The sequence below is a fragment of the Sceloporus occidentalis genome, unplaced genomic scaffold (assembly GCF_023333645.1).
Source record: "Sceloporus occidentalis isolate IW3139 unplaced genomic scaffold, rSceOcc1.0.p SCAF_1, whole genome shotgun sequence".
NCBI classification, from domain to species: domain Eukaryota; kingdom Metazoa; phylum Chordata; class Lepidosauria; order Squamata; family Phrynosomatidae; genus Sceloporus; species Sceloporus occidentalis.
In genome coordinates, this window is record NW_028316981.1 from 188,810,060 (window position 1) to 188,830,039 (window position 19,980).

At 42.6% G+C, this 19,980-nt stretch overlaps 2 protein-coding genes across 2 annotated transcripts in view; one reads left to right on the top strand and one right to left on the bottom strand.

Moving 5' to 3' along the window:
* Positions 1 to 315: 315 nt before the first annotated feature.
* On the top strand, positions 316 to 7,203 carry LOC149323110 (transcription elongation factor 1 homolog). Its single transcript, XM_089487438.1, has 4 exons — positions 316 to 442; positions 4,164 to 4,285; positions 4,896 to 4,966; positions 5,690 to 7,203. Exons 2-4 carry the CDS (start codon positions 4,170 to 4,172, stop codon positions 5,752 to 5,754), a joined length of 252 nt encoding a protein of 83 aa, XP_089343564.1. The 5' UTR covers positions 316 to 442; positions 4,164 to 4,169; the 3' UTR covers positions 5,755 to 7,203.
* Positions 7,204 to 12,866: 5,663 nt separating this feature from the next.
* CNN1 (calponin 1) overlaps positions 12,867 to 19,980 on the bottom strand; it is a 45,297-nt gene continuing 38,183 nt past the window's right edge. The window contains exons 5-7 of the mRNA XM_089487439.1: positions 19,087 to 19,197; positions 16,397 to 16,543; positions 12,867 to 15,210 (exon numbers count right to left, since the gene is read on the bottom strand). Coding sequence (XP_089343565.1) covers positions 14,959 to 15,210; positions 16,397 to 16,543; positions 19,087 to 19,197 — 510 coding nt within the window. The 3' untranslated portion in view covers positions 12,867 to 14,958. The remainder of the gene's footprint in view (positions 15,211 to 16,396; positions 16,544 to 19,086; positions 19,198 to 19,980) is intronic.

Here is a 19,980-nt window from a genome sequence, read left to right on the forward strand (position 1 = left end):
ATATATGCACATATATATGTGTATACATATCTATATCTATATATATGACTGTTTATATATATATATATATATATATATATATGCACAGACATATATGTATAGAACACATAATCATCTAATCTTACCTAACCTCATAATATGTTATTATCGTAATAGAAGGCTAGGGCTGCCCTGACCCTTTGTCTTTCTCAGCCAATGGGGAGACGTGTTCAGTCCCTAACCATCCTCTCATCCTCCAATGAGCTTCAGAGGAGGAGGAGGACCTGGCGGAACCCGCCTCTTCCGCCTCCCTTCCACCTCTACACCTTTCTTCTCTCTAGGCGCACAATAACCAACCTGGAGGGGGCGAAGGGGGCGGGGTCAATAGGTTTCCCTTCCGGTCGGGAGGCCGGAAGTGGTGGTCTCCGTTGGAAACGCGGCCTAGCGAGCTGGTGGGAGCCAGGTAGGAGTGATTTGGGGGCAAGGAGCCCCTTTTCGAAGGGTCTCCGTTCGGTTTCGGGGCCGGGGAGACGGAATCCTGGGCTCCGGTGGAAGCGAGGAGGGCCGGAGCAGCTGCGGGGCCTCTGGAGCCGGCGCCCCTCTCCTGGCTTGTTTTTCCATTCCTGTTACGTTGGCTCAGGGCGGTCCAGGCGTCCTCCTTTTGTCCTCCACCCCCACCTCCTGCCCAGGAGGAGCTCTCCCAAAACGCCCTCTATGTTGAGCCTGACCAAGAAGCATGGATGCAACTCCTCCTGGGCAGAAGGCGGGATGGAGGACGTGTCCTGGAAAAGGAGGACCTCGGGTCTCCTTGCATGTGAGGCCCAGCCTTGCAAGAAGTATTGTGTGCCTTTGGGTTGGCCCTATAAAGGTATCCCTGGGGCCTTGTGGATTGGGGTGACACTATAATTTGTTATACGGCCAACGCGGATACTCCTGGATGTGATAATAATAAAGATCATAATACCATTGGACAGAGGAGAGTGCCAAGGAGGACGAGGCATTGAAAAAGGGAGGACATTCCCCCAAGGAAAGCCCCAAGGAGGAGCATGCATCGCCAAATGGAGGGCAGGGATCAGAACCGTCGAGTCGGAAGAGACCCCTAGAAGGGCCCTGATCCAGTCCAGCCCCATTCTGCCACTCAAAGCACCCCATGCTTTGTTAGTAAGATGCCTGCGTTCTGTTCTTTCTGTCCATAGTTAAAAATGGTATGGGATTAAGGGGAGGGCATCTTTTGCCAGGCTGGCCCTTAATCTTAACTAGGGACAAAAACAGCAAAATGCAGGCATCTTACTAACATCTTCCATTTTTCTCCTGCTTGGTTTGAAACATCTTTCCTGATGAAGAAGCAGCCAGTGGAGCATATTGTGCATTTTGGTTGGCCCATAAAGGTATCACTGTTTGGTGGGTTTTTGCTTGGCCAACACAGGGCCCCCGTATGCCTCTTAATTAGTTTTGGTTAATTTGCTGTTAACGGTGGAGCAGATCAAAGGGCCTCTTCAGCTGTGGCTTGCAACCTTCTTCTCTCTTATGGATGCCCCGATGGGGAGAGAAAGCTCTTATCTTTTGCACACCGATGGAAAGGCATCACCCCTATGGAGGCAGGGTTATCCTCAGCATGAGGGCCATCAGCAAAAACAATAATAATGATGATGATGATGATGGAAAGGAAAACATCCCACGAGGTGCATAAAAGGCAACTGTAGTTCCGACACTGGCCAATACCTTAATCAGAACCAAGCAAAGCAGTAGATGTGGTTTTAATTTATTCATCAAGGTTGATATTAAAATATAAGGGATTTGGGAGAGATGCAAAATACCTATCTCGTTTTAAAAATAGCCTGGATCTTGTAGCCATAAGGTCTCCATGCCCCCCCCCCCCCATTAAGATTAAGGCTAGAGTTTCTAGAACAGATCACTAAATAGTCTGTAATCACTTAGAAAGGAATATGTGATTATTAAACATCAGCATAGTTTTCTCAAAAACAAGTCATGATAGATTAATCTTATCTCTTGTTTTATTTATAGATTCACAGGCTTGGTAGATGAAGGGAATGCTGTGGATATAGTATATCTTGATTTCAGTAAGGCCTTTGACAGGGTTCCCCATGACATTCTTGCAAACAAGCTTGTAAAATGTGGGCTAAACAAGGCAACTGTTACATGGATCTGTAATTGGTTGACCAGCCGAACTCAAAGGGTGCTCAACAATGGCTCCTTTTCATCCTGGAGAGAAGTGACCAGTGGGGTCCCACAGGGCTCTGTCCTGGGCCCAGTGCTATTCAACATCTTTATCAATGACTTGGAAGACAGAATTGGGGGAATACCCATCGAATTTGCAGATGACACCAAATTAGGAGGAGTAGCTAATACTCCAGAGGACAGGATCAAAATTCAAAATGACCTGAATAGAGTAGAAAACTGGGCCAAAACTAAAAAGGGGATAAATGTAAAGGTACTTCACTTGTCTTAAGCAGTAAAAATGAAATGCATAGATATAGGATGGGAAACACCTGGCTTGACAGCAGTACATGTGGGAGAGATCTAGCAGTCTTTTAGCTGCTACATCACAAACAGAACATGAGTCAACAATGATGCAGCAGCTAAAAATGCCAATGCAATTATAGGCTATATCAATAGAGGTATACACTCATCCCTCCGTATTTGCAACTTTGACTGTTGCAGATTTTATTATTCACGGATTTTATTAATATATTCTCTCTAGGAATATCTAGGTCTTCCAGCACAACTCTATGATCAACTGAAGGACCTAGAGATTCCTAGAGAGAACACTCCACTAGGCCTTTGTAGCTCCTCCAGCCCAATTCTATAGTCAATGTCTGGCAGATGTTGACCACAGAGTTGCACTGGAGGACCTAGAGATTCCTAGAGAGGTGTTCTCTCAAGTAAAAGCATAGCGTTTTTGTTATTTGCTGTTTTCCCACATTCACAGGGGTCCTGTGCCCCTAACCCTAGCGAATGTGGAGGGCTGAGTGTAGTGTGTGGAGGGGAGGGAAGTACTAGTAACACTCTGTTCTGCTTTAGTCAGACCTCACCTGGAATACTGTGTCCAGTTCTAGGCACCACAGTTCAAAAAGGATGTTGAGAAGGTGGAACATGTCCAGAGGAGGACAACCAAAATGGTGAAGGGTAAAGCCCTATGAGGAGAGACTTAGGGAGCTGGATGTGTTTAGCCTGGAAAAGAGAAAGTTAAGAGGTGATATGATAGCCTTATTTAAATATTTGAAAGGATGTCATATAGCAAGCTTGTTTTCTGCTGCTGTAGACTAGGACACAGAGCAATGGATGGAAACTACAGGAAAAAAGATTCCACCTCAACATTAGGAAGAACTGCAACAGAGGAACACATTTCCTCAAAGTCTGGTGGAATCTCCATTGGAGGTCTACAAACAGAGGCTGAATGGCCATCTAACATAGGTGCTTTGATTGTGAGTTCCTGCATGGCAGGCAGCCCTTGGGATCTCTTCCAACTATGTGTTCCTAGTCTGTGCTGTAGATAACAGGCTTGCACTTTGGATTTGGTAGTAAAGAGGCAATGGCTGTTGCCTGTGTTTTGCAGATATAAAGTTTCTCAGATTATCCAGTTAGTCAGATCTGTCTGTTTCTGTAAAGGCAAATGTGTTTTGTATTTTGACAGAAAGCAGAACAGGAACATAGTAGTCTTAGCAAAACTGAGAATTGATTTTGGTTAGTGAAATAGATGCAAAAGACAATTGAATTGAAATTGTGTTATTGTTTATTGTCAGCCAGTAGTGAGTTAGCCACACAAAAAGAATAAAATGTCAAGTTTCTAAACTTATGTGTGTACATCTGCGTGAGGTGAGAACTCCTGGTGTTACCTTTGTAGCCCTATGGGTAATGTTTGAACCATGAAGCACAGTCAAGCTCCCACCAGTTTTACTGCTGTTCTCCAAAAGGCCCATCTCCTGACTAATGAGACACTACCTCTTAGATTCCACTCTCTCAGTTCTGAGATCTGAGCCACAGTGAGCCTGCCATTACTAGGTGTCAGTAATGTTCTCTAAAATGCAAAAGTTTCCTCAAGGTTTGCATTTCCTCTTAATCTTGTTTCCATCATTTGGAATGGAAAATAATATTTCTTTTAATGTTCTAAAAAGATCATTGTTCTCATTATTTGTCTTTTCGTGCTTCTTTACCTGCTGCAGGAAAACATGGGTCGTAGGAAATCAAAGCGGAAGCCTCCACCCAAGAAGAAGATGACTGGAACACTTGAGACCCAGTTTACTTGTCCATTCTGTAACCACGAGAAGTCCTGTGATGTTAAAATGTGAGTTCTGCATGCCTCTGAAAGAAGAGATGAGAGATTATCTGTTTTATGGCAAACTGAATTTTCTTTATAAGGTGTAGCCATTGGCACCCCAGGCCCTCAGAAGGGAAGGTTCATAAAACAGGAATTCAGGCGGTTTCTTTCTAGCTGGTACTGTACTTCAGTAGTGAAAATGACTGGGAAGAAAATCATCCCTTCCCTCAAACTGGACATATGCACTGCATTCTGCAGAATACCATAGACAGAAAGTATATTTTCTACCAAGCTGTGTTTACAAAGCAAAGTTTTGCAAAGCCAGAATGCTTGCTGGAGTGCTCGCCTCCCATATATAAAGTGCCTGTACAAAAATGAAGCATTTTTATAGCATACCCTCAGGAAGGCTTTGTAGAAAGTACACAACACCTTTGTAGTGTCAGTATTCTCTGATGTCAGTACTCTCTGATATGAATGAGCCATTATTTGTGCCTGCTCTGAATTACTTGTTAAGGGATGTTTATTACCAAAGCTTGTTACATGTGAGCAAGACTATTGATGCTTACCTTTTTTTGCTCTTATGCAGATACTTTGTGGGATTAAATTTGTTTACAGTAGTATGGTTTCTGTGTTCCAGGGACAGAGCTCGAAATACTGGTGTGATATCCTGTACAGTTTGTCTGGAAGAATTTCAGACCCCCATAACCTGTATCCTTTGATCTTTGACTCAAGAACAGTATCTACAATAAGAAGGTCCCTGGCCCATCATATTTGGGTGCAAGGAAATGTAAGTGAAATGGCTGAAAAGGAGGAAAAGACTCAGTGTTTTATAGTAACTGACTCCCTTTCCCCTGCGTACGACTGGATTCCAGGAGACTAATTTGCAACACAGAATGAGGACCTTTTTGCAGTCTTGATGAGCTCTGTGCTAATCAAGTTAAGACTCTAGAAACAGAGAATTAGTATTTGAACTGATGAAACAGTCATATGGGATGTATTCTTAACAGAGTGCGTAGCATTCCATGGCGGCTGATACTGTACGATGAAAATGAGCCAAAAGTCCCACTCCTGTACCAATGTGGGAAGGAGAAAATGGGATGAACAGACAGATGTCTTGAAGACAGACAGACAGACAGACACACACACACAGCCTCACTGGCACTAGTAAAAAACAAGTAATGTGACAACTGTTCCACTGTGTATTCTGCTGATTTAATTATTTTATCTGGAAACAGTTGGGCTAATTTGTTGGTTCCATCTCTGTAAAATGCAGTAGGCCATATGGCTTAAAGGTGCTTGTTGCATGGAAAGCTTAGGAGAGGCGTGGAGGCTATAGGAAAATAGCAGTGGCAGAAGTGTTAGCATCATACATTCAGACCACTTGAAGAATTTTTATGTAGGAGGCACTTTTCCTTGACCTTAGCCTTAAAGATCTTTCAGAACCCGTGGACGTTTACAGTGATTGGATAGATGCTTGTGAAGCAGCCAACCAGTAGCAGCAACTGGAGGGGAGCCAGCCTCACGTTGACAACCTTTCTAAATTTGGGGGGCAGGGTGGGAGGGTTTGTGTGTCAGTTATGTAATGCATTATTACTTAATGCATAGAAGAGACAACTGGAACAGTGGGGAAATGATGGCTCTTATGCAGTTTGTAACTATCCAGTAAACTTGTCCTTTTTCATGTATTTTGGGAGATTTGGGGACTAAAGACTATTGGTGGGACCTGCAAGTGTGGGAAAGGCCAGTAGTTTTGTGAGCTGCCTGGCCATTGGAAATCTTGCTGTGCAAGGCTCCACTGGATGTGATCCATCACATGTTGCAGCTCAGTTTATAGAAGAGATTTCATGGCAGCTTGGTGCTCACTGACATTCCTTGGAATGCTGTGCTTCCTGCGCCATGGTTGAATTGCAATGTTTGGTAAGCAAGAATACACAGAATATAAGAAATAATTTCCTCCTGATCCCACACCATAATTCTTTTGAGTGTTGATCATTGGGCAACTTGCCCTCTTGATTGGTTGCCTCCAATTAGGAAGGATGATAGTGCATTGCATTTGTGTTGTTTCTGACAATGCTAGAAGAATATCCTTCAGCCCCTTCCCTCTCATCATTTCATTTTTCTGTGCACTTTTGCATGCAGGACTTCTCTGTCCTTTTTGATACTATGCAACTGGGCAAGCAGAACTACTTCTCAGACTCACTTTGGCCTCTCATTAAGACTCTTGATTCTCCAACATGGTAGATTGAAAAGATCTATGGTTCCTTTTTTATTTTACTATTTCATATGGGGTCTCTGCATCCAATGAAGAAAGTGTTGTTTTATTAGGAATTCCTTATTTAAAAGCCAATTAGTTGCCAGCATTGTTAACTGTGTTTCTATGGCTAGGTCCTCTATGGCAGTGGATATGGGATTTTGAGACTTCTATCATGACATAATAAATTTTATTCAGAGGATTAAGCAAGCCTGCATTGCTGAGAAAATGTGCCATCTTTTGAGAAATATGTGCTTGTGTAATATACATAAGTGGAATTGAATAGCATATTGTAAAAAAACAAGCCCTTTCATCCTGTGTGTTTTGTTTCATTCTTTTTAAAAATCTTTTGCAACATATTTCCAGGTGTTTGGTGAGCATACCCTCTACCAGTTTGGCTTGCCTTTTCCTATTGGACTTCAATGGCAAGCTGTGAGGATCTTAGCTTGCAGGACAGGAGTATGATTCTGTATCTGGAGATCAAGTAAGAGGGATACTTTGGCCCATTCCCAACAGAATGATTTCTGTGCTTTCTTGGAAAACAGATGATCAATCCTTGTATGTAGATAATGTTCAATGAATCTGAAACTCAGATTCATTGTATTTGAGGAGCTGTATTTGAGTTTTCATTGTATTTGAGGATCTTCCATTGCAATTAATACCCCTTTTAAATAAATGCTATACTGGAAAAGCAGACCTTACTGTTGATGATATGTTGTGTCCCTTGCTGTTCCTTTTGTGTTGTTTGATATCCATGTAGCTTGCTGTGTTTTTTAACTGCTTCTGTAGTAAGAGTTTTCTTTTTCTCCTATTGTCATATGACTGGTGTTTATGTATTACTGATTTCCACTACTATTCCACACTTAGTGATGAAAATGTTAATGATTCTGGATTTTGTGGGAATGCTTTTATCTATTTATTTGAGGGATCAAAGGGCTATCTGATCAAACTCACTTATGAAGCTTGTATACTACATAGAATCACAGAATCCTAGCATTGGAAGAGACCACAAGAGCCATCCAGTCCAACCCCTGCCATACAGGAACTTACATTCAAAGCACCCTTGAAAGTTGGCCATCCAGCCTCTGTTTAAAGACCTTCAAAGAGGTCAACTCCACCACACTCTAAGGGAATGTGTTCCACGGTTGAACAGCTCTTACTGTCAGGACGTTCTTCCTAATGTTGAGCTGGAATCTTTTTCCTGTAGTTTGCATCCATTGTTCTGGATCCTATTCTCTGGAGCAGCAGAAAACAACCTCACTGCATCCTCAATATGACATCCTTTCAAATATTTAAACAGGCCTCTCGTGTCACCCCTTAACCTTCTCTTCCTCAGACTAAACAAACACACCTCCCTAAGCCGCTTCTCATAGAGCATGGTTTCTAGACCTTTTATTTCTGCAGTGTGTTTTGGACCAGAATGGGCCATTTTCTTATGTTTCAGTGTTTTGGTGGCCCTCCTCTGGACACGCTCCAATTTGTCAACATCCTTCTTGAATTGTGGTGCCCAGAACTGGACACAGTTTTCCAGGTGAGGCCTGACAGAATAGAGTGGTACTGTTACTTCCCTCGATCTAAACCTTATACTTCTATTGATATGTCCTAGAATTGCATTGGCTTTTTAAAACCGCCACATCACACTGTTTACTCCTGTTCAACTTATGGTCTACTAGATCTGTTTTGCATGTACTAGCTTTCCTCCCACCTCCAGCTGACCATTTATTCATGAATCCACGTGAGACTACAGTGTACCAGAGGAAGAGTGTAGCTTCTTGTACATAAGTTAGTAAAAGGTTAAATGCTCCTGAGTACACTGCTGTAGAAAGCTAAAAGCCTCTAAGAACAATGGCCGGATTTTGTTTCCCCAGAGGACAAACCGTAGCGAACTGTGAAATTCATTCACTTCTGGCATTCCCATTCTGTTCTTTGGGATACTTGGAGTAACTCCTAATCACTCTCCTATGAGCTAATATGAAGAATTCAGTTTGAGTAAACCATTGTGCCTGGATGCGCCTGTTGCTGACAAAAAAAAATTATTGCTTTCAACAAGTCTTGGGTAAGTCACCTCTCATGAGCCTATAGACATGCTGTTGTGCTAGGCTTCCTGGAAGAAGAACAGAGGATGTTGGAATAATAGCCTAGTTTCCAATAGGCAAAAGTATGAGCATCTTGTTGGGATGGTCATTCCAGAAATACGGTAGACCCTTTTTATATGCTGGGGTTTGGTTCCAAGATCCCCCGTGTATAACAAAATCCGTGTATGCTCAAGTCCCATTAAATATAATGACATAGCAAAATGGTGTCCCTTATAAAAATGGACAATCAAGGTTTGATATTTGAAATTTAAACTTTTTTTGAACATTTTCAAAAATGTTCAATCTTATACTTGAATCTGTGTATAAGAAGGGTTGACTATAACTTGATGGTCCATACTTACGGTAGGTTTTCCAAGGTGTCTGTCTTAATGGAGGACTGTAATAAGCTACTTAGATCTGTGCTGTTTTTGTGAATGAACTCAATAGAAATGGGAAGGTGGGAGATAGTTTCAGTGTGGCCTATATTAGGGCAGGGAATTGTCCAGTTATCCAGATGTTGGGCTGGAAGTCCCAGCCATAAGCAGAACTGATGAGAGTTACAGCTCAACAACTGAAGGGCTATGTTGATTTCCACCCCTTTCTAGGTGTGAAATGTACCTTTGTAGATGGGGATTCATTCAGTTTGGGTTAAGGCTCCACCTCCTCAGACTAGAAAGCAGGGGTAAGTCAGTCTTCCAAGGAGATGGACTTCCTTCCTCAAGCTTCAGATGTACTCCGGTCTTGGTTGGGAAGGCTGCTGGTGGTTTGGAGGAGAGCTCCAGGAGTTTCACAGGCAACACAAAAAAGACCATGGAGCAGGTATGGCATGAAGAACTGGCCATTGGGACTGCCCTTTCCCTTCTAGGCCACATTACAAGGGCCAGGCTGAGAAGGCAGTCCTCTAATGTAGCCCAACCATTGGAGCAATAGGAAGGGAAGACCATTTTGGCAGCATATTGCAATGGTTTACAGGAGGCTCCCTATGGGAAACACCATTGTGGTTCCAACTTCACATTTTTGGAGCAAACCCACTATTTAAACCCCTGTCCACATCTAAGGATGTATGTGAAGGGTCAATATGTAGACATTATGTTGAGATCCCATTCCCTCCACTAGTACCATGGACCAACTAGATTGTGTCAATCTAAAACCATGTTTGGGCACAGGTTGCCTTGAGAACAAGTTGAGAAACAAGATTTATCTCCATCTTCACATTCTGGCCTCACCAGAGATCACTATTCCTGTTGTTTCCCTCATCTATGAATTGCATTTATATTTTGCCTTTCAGTTACAACTGTACACAAGACAGCTCTCTTTTTGCAGGTGGTCTGGTGGCAAAATGTTTCCAACAGATCAGAATTTCAGGTTTTCCTGGCTAAGAGATTTTGGACAGTAGAGATTCACTCACCAACCAAACTGGCCACCCCTATCTGCTTGTCTGTTCTGTCATTATTAGTAGTAATATTACGCTCCTGCTTTTCCAGTGGCTTCTCAAAGTGATCAGCATTATTTTTCTCTTGACCTCAGCAAAGACCAAGCTGGTTAAGAAGCCAGGATCACAGAACAGAGTTTCTGTAATCGGTGGGGCTTGTTTACTGAGCGATTAGGCTGAGTAAATGGAATGAGAAGCGGCAGTTGCCTAATCACCAAGGTGATTTATTGGCACTTTGGGCAGAACATTTTAGGACAGCCAGGGCCCCCCTGAGCAGCCAACACTGTTTTCTGTGCAGCCTTTGTCCTTTGGGGCTCTTTGTGCTCTTTGAATGGAAGCAGCTAGGATAAATAGCACGGACGCAGGTGTCATCCACATTATTTGAATGATTTTTAACATTTTGTATGCCACTCCTGCAGAGCTCTGGTCCAGGTACCCCAACCAATTGGCAACGAATGACTAGATTTTGCTCTCTACAAAATTATATTGGTGGCTGATATTTTAAAAAAACCTGCCACAAACTGAGCCAAGTGCCTTTAGAATCCAAAGTTACCTCCACTTCTGTTCGCACAGTTAGGTACAGTGCACCTTCTGCTGCAAGTTCATAGGTGGCTTTCCTTTTGTATTGTGTGCACAATACAGGAGAAGACTTTTGTTCTGTGGTGGTATCCTTATAGTAGGGTGGCTTTTTTCATTTAAACACAGTCACTGATCTCATAACTTGCAGAGTGTATAACATCCTCCTTATGTGAGAGACCTGTCATATTGCTAGGCACTGTAGTATTCTTTAATGTATTTTGCAGCCAACATAATGGAACAGATGTATGTAGTCATATGGGCTCAGCCTGCATTAGCAGCAGTGCTTTTAAGCTGCTCCACACAATCCAGTGTGTGTGTATGGGGTGTATGAAGAAATACACTGCTTTTTGACAGTCATAATTGGCCCATGCAGTTCTGCATTGCTTTCAAACTGACACAACAGCTTTACCCCAACAGGAGGTTATCAAATTAAATGTAGTTTGACTTATTTTGTACGTACTTATTTTCTAAGACCTGCTCAGTAACAGGCTGTTTTGAGTCTGTTTGGTCCCCTGAAAAAAATCCTGAACTAAGCCAAATCTGCACACACAGCATACTGTCCTTCAACGGTCTAATTGCACAGAAACGTCCTGTTATTTTCAGGTTTTATCTATAGCTACAAGGAGTATGGATTTGCTCGTTTAAAACAGCAGGTCATTGGATGCTGGAGTTCTCAAGTTCTCAGTGTATTCAGTGAGCTTATTCTCTCAGTGCGGTGGAATAATCTGTAGATGGTGGGTAGTGCCCATCCCTGCCTAGAGAGAGGCACAGAGTTGCATACCTCTTATTTTCTTGCAATGAAAATAACAGAGCTATCTAATTGTTAGAATTCAAAGATATAGCCACATTAGTCTGGAAGGTCAGTATGCAAAGGGATCTTGTAGCACCTTTGAGACTAACTGGAAGAAAGAAGTTGGCAGCATGAGCTTTCATAGACTTGAGCCTACTTCCTCAGATGCATGTGAAAGTGCTAGAACATCCCTTTGCATATCTAATTGTTGTTGCTCTTAATGCATCCTCTACAGTTAACTGCATTGTACTTGGCAATAGGTGCTTACACAGACAGAAAAGTTCAACACAGTTGAGGGAGGCTAACATCCAATGTTTGTTCCATTACTAACATTTTGATTCTATTTCCTATGCACTTAATAAATGGTGGGGGTTTGTTCCCAGAATCATAGGGTTTGACAGGACCTTGAAAATCACTTCTCCTTCCTGGCTTAGCACAACCTCTGCAGTGCCTGCTGCAACTATATTATTCTTGGCAGGACTATCCAACCTCTGCTTAAATACATCCAAATGAAGGAGAACCAGCCACTTCCCCAGGCAATCCAAACAGCTCTGTTAGCAAATATTTAGTCAAAATCTGATTCCCTAAAGTGTCCACCCATTGGTTCTAGCCCTTTCTTGTGAAAATAGCTCTGTTGTATCTTCCACATTATTGCCCTTCAGATATTTAAACACCACTATCAGGTCTCCCCTTAATCTTTCCCTGGATGAACATACCAGTTCTTTGGGACTTTCCTCATAGGACTTGGCATTGATCTATATTGTGTTAGCCATCCTTCATAGCTTTGTGTCATCTGCAGATCTGATCAGCCCATTTAAACCTTTATAGCGTATTTATACAAAGGTTGAACAGAGTCCTGAGGTACTCCACTAGAAACACTGCTCTAGTAGAGATAAGGGAGTCATGTGGTCCTCCAGATGTTGCTGAGCTGCAAATCCCAACATTCATCATCGTTTGGTGTACTAGCTAGGGCTGCTAGATGCTGCAATCCCAGAGCAGGTAGAGGATAACCTGGTCTTCACTCCTGCTCTAGGAGCATGGTGAGCCTTTAATGAGCTCTCATTGAATACAGTTGTTCACCCAGCTGTATATCTACTACCCTGCTGTACTGGTAGATGTCTGGTAAAATCTCTGGTTCACATTTTACCATATTTTCAAAAAGTGTAATGTGGGATACCTTGCTCATGCATTGATGAAATCAAGTTATACTATGTCCACAGCGTTCCTATGATCTACTAACAACTAACAAAAAAGTTGACATGGTTGATCTCACATTACTTTTTCCGGAAAAGTCCAGGCATGTCCTATGAAGAGATCTTGATACAAGGCCAGGAAAAACTTCTGCCTAGTAATAATTGGGGGGGGGGGGGGGTGTCAATGCTGGGCTAAGTAGAGCAATGGTTTGATTCAGTATACGGCTTATAAAGATAATTTCCTATCTCTTTGTCTTGCCAAAAACAAATATTAAGGAAATTCTTCAATAATGTTAAAAAATATATTTTTTTCTTTTTTTATTGTGCCACAGTGAAATTAATGTATTCATTAGCAGAGCATTACAAACAAATACATCTGTTTATAAATTTGGTTTTGAAGGGGATAGTGTGTTTAGCTGTTCAGCATGCAAAATGCTTCTAACTGGGAAGAGAAGGGAGGAGGAGGAACTTTAAGGTGTTTGAAGACAGCTGTTTTCTTTGGCAAAACAGATGACTTCTCAGTAGTCTAGATCTCAGCATTTTCCCAGTCTCTGGCACCACATATCAAACAAGAGAGCCCATGGGCAGATGGTTTTCCTCTAATTCTAAATTTGCCAGTTAACAAATTAAATATATAGATTTATATATATATTGCATGTGAGTAATTACAAAGGAATTGCAAGTACCTCCAGATGAGACATTTGTCCTTTGTCCTCACCCAGAAGGGAATGCCTCTTCTGAGACAGTGACTGTGTGACACATGCAGGCATCCTCACAAAATAGGAATACATACTTTTCAGAATGGATGTGGTACGATATGCAAAACTATGCATATTTGATTAATCACATGATTAACTGACTATGGTTTCCTGAAGCAATAGCTTATCTTAAATCCAACTTAAAATGTGCCGGAAAGTACTTGTGATTTCAGTGGATCTTACTTCGGTGTTCATGTGTTCAGGCTCATGAAGCTAACCTTCCGTTGAACAATACTGGCTTCACACCAAGTTGTTTCTCTTCATGCAAGGCACATGAATGTTGAGAAGCTGCTTTGGTTTTAAATGTGAATTAGTTCCATGGCAACCAGTGCGTCTATAGTCTTATCTAGGACTGTTCATGTTTTATACCTCAAGAATTGTTAAATCCTTCTAAGACTGTTTGCAAATGGCTAGTTTTGCATAAAATTGCTTGATAATTCAATTTTTTACTATGGAATAATGCATAAGTGATGGTAGTAGGATAAATGGGGTTGTTGGCAAGGAATTGATTTACTGGCTGAGAACTGTTGGCAACAGAGACACAATCGTAAGTGGAATGGAGCAAGGAACTATGTGTCCAAAGCACTACTGTTCTCTGTAAAAGCTGCTTGCATATTGTGGAGCTAGATTGATAACTAAGAGTTCTGGACACTTTTAGAAAAGCAAACACTGCATTCTTGAAAATCTGGCAGCTTGTTTTAAAGACATTCAAATTCTGCCTGAAAATGTACATGTATAGCCATGGTTTATATTTGCACTTCCCTGTCTGTCATCCTCTCTCCCATCACCCTTGAAATATAGTATCTCCAGGTCTATGGATATGCAGTGTGCACATATAATTTCTGGTGAAATGTGCTTTGCATATGTGCCTATTCTTCTTCCACAATCTCTCTCTCCACCATACACATGTTCTACCTAAACAGGTCCATTTCCAGGAGGCCAAGAACTCATTCCATTTCCGTGTTCTACAAACTCTTTGTATTTAGGAAGGAGAACTGACCAGAACCTTTGGCAAAACAGGCTGATGGAAAACTTGCCCTTCTTACCCCTAGGCTGGTTGAACGTAGGAGACAGTCACTAATTCAACTTGTACTAGAGCAGCTTCTGCTACTGAGTTTACAGACAGAGTGCAGGAGCTAATACATTCACCAACAGAAGCTTTGCCTCCATTGCCTACTTCTGCACTAACAGTAGTGGTGGCAGTGGCAGCAATTGACACAAACAAGGAAAACAATGATGCTAAGGGAGGCTGGACTCTTACTCTGGAGGGAGAGAAGGAAAGGAGAGAAATCAAGCATACTTATTCCCCTGCTTCTCCTCCCTACCCTGAGGGCTTTCTGCCACATTAGTGCATGCTTAAAAGATGTGTCTGTATGATAAGTTAAATAAAGCGTGAAGGCATCAAGGTGAAGCTTTAAGGCTCAGTGGTAGAGGCTTGGAGGAGAGACCTGACTTTGACATGGCTTAAAGAGTCTCTAGTGAGCTGATGAGCAGTTTGGGGGAATGGTCTACATCTCTTTATATTCCCAGGTGAAAATAACCACTTGTGGGTGTATCTCTTGGGGGAAGCGCCTTGCAGTGCCGGTGTCTCTGTTCCACGTCTGTCCAATGATTTCTGCTGTCTACTCTGAGTTGTAGAAGTTGTGATGGCTGTGGTTGTACTGGTCCTCATCCTCTCCGATGATGGGGTAGTTAGGCGTGAGGCAGTACTTGGAGTCATAGACTTGCCGTGGCAGCCCATACACAGTCATGCCCTGCTGCGATGCCCCTTTGTTGCTGCCCATCTGCAGGGAGATGTTCTGGGTGTCGCAGTGCTCCATACCCAGGGCTGGCTCAAAAATCTGGCGCTTGGTTCCAGGAGCAGTCATCCCCGCCTGAGGAGTAGGGAGAAATACAGGTGGGTGGTGGAGGGGGAAGAGCAGACAGGTAGGAAATAGTTAGCTGAAAACCATAAGAAGTTTGCAAATTGGTTTAATGGAAGACACAGGGCTTCAGATGAAATGTTTGTTTCCCCCACTTTTTAGTATTTAGTGTCACCAATAGGGCTTCCTTACTGTTACATGTGACCAAAACGTCCTTGTGTTGTACAAAGCAAAGTTCTGGCTTTTATGTTACCATTTCTTTTCTCCTGCCTTCTAAGGCATGGCTGTGTGCTTTGGCATATTACACATCTGAGTTTATCTCTTTATCTTAGGGGAAATAATATATTTTTTGAAGATTAGAAGTGCTAGTTTTCTGAACTACTACCTTTAGGTTGGAAAGAACAGGCTAGAACTTGTTAGTGATAATCTTATCTTGAGATAATGACCCCTGCCTTCTCTGAATTTGCTTCAGCTTTGACTTTTATGTTTTCAAAAGGCTAAAAGCAAGGCCATTGGCTTTGAAAAATCACAGGCTCCTTTCAAAAATGGTCAGGCTGCTCGTATTGGCTTAAGTGATCAAGCACCAAAAAAAGCAGCAGGGGCTTTATCTCTGGCAAAGTGTTAATATTTGTACATGATGCCTAAAAGCTAGTTGTACTGAAGTGCTAAATGCACAGGCAACCCTGACTAGTCCACAGAGAAATATGTTGGCAGAAACTTGTCTTAATGTATACAAGAAATGCTATATAAAAAAATAGTAACACATGCACAGCTGTTTCCTTCAGAAAGTGATGTCTAGTTAACACCACTGATGTGCTTCATTATATTTTTGACATTTCTGAGGAACAGCTATCTGCTTTTTTCTCTTTCTCCATGGAAACAGCATTGCAATGTAAACAGCATGCCAGCTATAACAAGGAAGACTATATTGATTGATAGGCCAATGTTATTCTATCTGAAGGCTTGGAAAATTAAACTGATGGCAAAAGATACTATTCTTCCCAGAGACGACACTTGAGGGCTTTGGTGAAAACAAGAAAACTCAGTTATGCAGGGCATTTAACTGTTATGTTGGTCCTGGCTTCCTTAAAGGCTTCATATGACCATCTTCTCATTAAATGTACACTTCCTTCTCTAGTTGGAATACTAACTATTCCATCTCCACAATAGCACATTTTCTCCTTTCCCCTTTTCTTACCTGGCTGGCTCCTTTGTTGGTACCCATCTGTAGACTGATTGTGGCTTGATCTAGAGGCTGATCTGTGCCCAGCTTTGGATCATAGAGGTGCCGACGTGTGCCATATGCTGTCATGCCCTGTTGACTGGCAAACTTGTTGGTGCCCATCTAAGAAGAAAAGTACTGACAATGAAAACTGGCCATTCCACCTTTGCCATGTCTCCTCTTGGCAGTGAGGTCTCTCTCAGACACCAACAGGTAGAAAACCCCCACGGTACCCTTTTGTTGCTGTTACTGTTGTTCTATGGCTTCAAATCATTTCCGACTTCTGGCAACCCTAAGGTGACCCTATCACAGGGTTTTCTTGGCAAGTTTCTTTAGAGGGGGTTTGCCATTGCCACTCTCTAAGGCTGAGAGAATGGGACATGCCCTACCACTCAGACAATTCCTTATTTTTAAATGTTCCATTTATGGTTCTTATTATCCCATTTCAACTCTTTTTGCAATGCTGCAGGAAGATCTAGCAATTGGAGGTCTCCTTAATTTGTTACCACTCATCACTTTTCTGGGCATTAGGTTTTGAGGTGAGACTGTCCTCTATAAACAGTACAGGGCTCAAAGGGGGCAGAATGAAACTGCTGTTCTGAACCTGATGCACAAGTTGTAAAAGAGCAGAATGAACTTGGGGGTAGCTCATTTCTAGACAGAACCCACAGGACACCCGCAGCCTAGAAATATTTATTGCACGTTGTGGTCTCTTTGGGCCTCTGCTGATGTAGGTCAGGTGCTCTACTTTGCTTCTCACTTTTCCTCAGTGCCCTTATTGATACTCCCTCTTCAATCCTTTACAAAGGAAGACAGTGGGTCATAAAAATTTCTTGCATCAAGGCTTCTGCCGAAATGTGATGTTATGCTCCTATACCTGGCTCCTCTGTCACAACTTGTTACCACTTCATAACTATCATGTTGCTTTCCTGGGATTCCTTCTCTTTTCACATAATAAAGAGGGATTACACATATGATAAGAGCCAGTGTGTTGCCGTGGTGTGAGTACTGGATTATGACTCGAGACCAGGGTTTGAACCCTTGCTTAGTCATGACAACCCATTGGGTAAGCTTGGGAAAGTCACCCTCTCTCAGCCTTAGAGGGTGGCAGGCAAACCCCCTCTGAACAAATCATGCCAAGGGTCACCATAAATCAGAAACAACTTGAAGGCACACAACACTGAAAAATTATTTGCTGGCTGATGTGATGTGCATTTATATGGAGGGAGTGTTGTTGTTTATGTTTTTACTACAGTGGCAACATGTGGTGATTATAAACGTTTTCAGTGTGGTAGGCTTTGCCTACATCCCCAAGATGGCTATGTGGATGTTAAAGGGCTTTAATATCAGCATGGAGAAAGAGATTATTTTTATAGTATAAAAATAATTTCACCACTAACCTGCCATGGCACATAGTACGTCATGTATGTGAGACAGAGAATGAGGGAAATGCAGGCAGCTGCTCTGGGTTAAGGTAGCTTCCCTGATGTTTTTTAAACTTCATTTTTCATTACCTTTGGATAAGGGCATTATCATGTAGTGCCACCAGGTGGCAGTTTAATGCCCAATACCTTCCACACAATAGGAAAACCAGATGTGTCTTTTGAATGCTCAAGCTGATTGCACTGGAATTGGGGGAAAACCCTCCACATTTCCAAACCTCTTTTGTTTTCACTTGCTTGTGGGATGATTATGATAGTGTGATGTGCTTTCAAGTCGTTTCCAACTTATCCTGGGGTTTTCTTGGCAAGATTTGTACAGAGGAGGTTTGCCATTGTCTTCCCTTGAGGCTGAGAGCATGTAGAATCATAGAATCTTAGGAGTTTATCACATGGGAGGCAAAGTGCCCAAATCCCATGAGTAAACAGGGTTTAAATCTTGGGAATATCCCACAAGAGTCAGATTGTTTTCAAACATCTCGGGTGATTTTGACATTAACACGACATTAACCTGTGCGGAAAGCCACAAAATCACGATGCAATTTTCCTGAAGTTAAAAAGCGGTGCAATTTTGCGGCCTTCTGCACGGGTTAATGTCACATTAATATCCATGTCGTGCGATGTCCTCTGAAAACAATCCCACTCTTGCAGGATATTCCCAGGTTTAAACCGTTTATCCCCCAGATTTGGGCACTTCCATGTGATAAACTCCATAGAGTTGGAAGAGACCACAAGGGCTATCCAGTCCAACCCCCCGTCACGAAGAAACTCGCATTCAAAGCACCCGCAACAGATGGCCATCCAGCTTCTGTTTAAAAAGCTCCAAAGAAGGAGACTCCACCACTCTCTGAGGGAGTGCCTTCCACTATCGAACAGCTCTTACTCTCAGGATGTTTAGGAAGAGTGGAGTGGAATCTCTTTTCCTGCAGCTTGCACCCATTGTTCCAGGTCCTATTCTCTGGAGCATCAGAAAATAAGCTTGCTCTATCCTCAATATGACACCCCTTCAAATGTGACTTGCTCAAGATTGTCCAGTAGGTTTCATGGCTGAGCTGGGAATCGAACCCAGATCTCCAGAGTTGCAGTCCAACACTCAAACCAATACACCACGTTGACTCTCAGCATGATTATAGACACCTCAAAAATGTCCAAGTCAAGGATGGTGCCCCTCTGATAGCCACCTCCATCTTTCAATACTACAAAGGGTTCTGGAATGAAACCACACACCTGCAACCCAATAATGTTCCGGCCTTCTTTCAGCTTCTCAGGCAGGAATTTGCGTTGCTGTTTCTCAGCATATTTCACCCCAATGTTCACCTTGTTGCCTTTTGTCTTGGCCTGTACCAGGGAAGGAAACAGAAGTTACTCTCATGGTTGCTTTGTGCCAAAGTAGGAATCCAAACCGGCACCACTCTCTTTGGATCTTGTGCACTAGAAGGCAGCATGACTTTTCCTGGAGAAAAGAGTTGGCGATGTCACCAAGTTTGAGCAGCTTCTGCCTGGCCTTCAGACTGAGAGCCACAGGTGGCCTTTCTTCTGAAACCTTATTACTGCGCTCTAACTTGGGCTCAGAATTCAACTCTGAAAAATGCTTTGTTCAAGATGAAAGATGTCATCTGCTTTAGAAATGCAATGGCCAAGGAGCGACAAAGCCAATGAATTCTGTGAAGGTATACTCGCAACATTCCACCAATAAAAGCCAAACCACATGTGCTCAGGTAATGCATGAGTGTGATCAAAAGGACAAATGTTATTAATGAAGAAGAACACACAAGCCAGAAGAGGCTCTAGCAGTTTGCTTTTGCCTGAGCCTACTGGGAAAGGCAGGATTCTGCTTTTCCCCACCCCTTTCCTCCTCCTCCCCCCCCCCCCCCGGTAAAGTTGAATGCAAACTACTTTTGCATTTAGAACTCAGTTTGTACCAATAGATGTATGCCATAGACCAAGAGAGGAACTGGGAGGGGGAGAGAGAAATTGGGACATTTTAAAAGCAGTTGGAAAAGCAGGATCATAGCAGATTCATTGGGACTTTCCCTGCCAAACTGGGCAGGGTATTTGAACACTTGGAGACATCTCAATTCTTCACATATTCCCAGGCTTCAATCTGATACTGAAAACAAA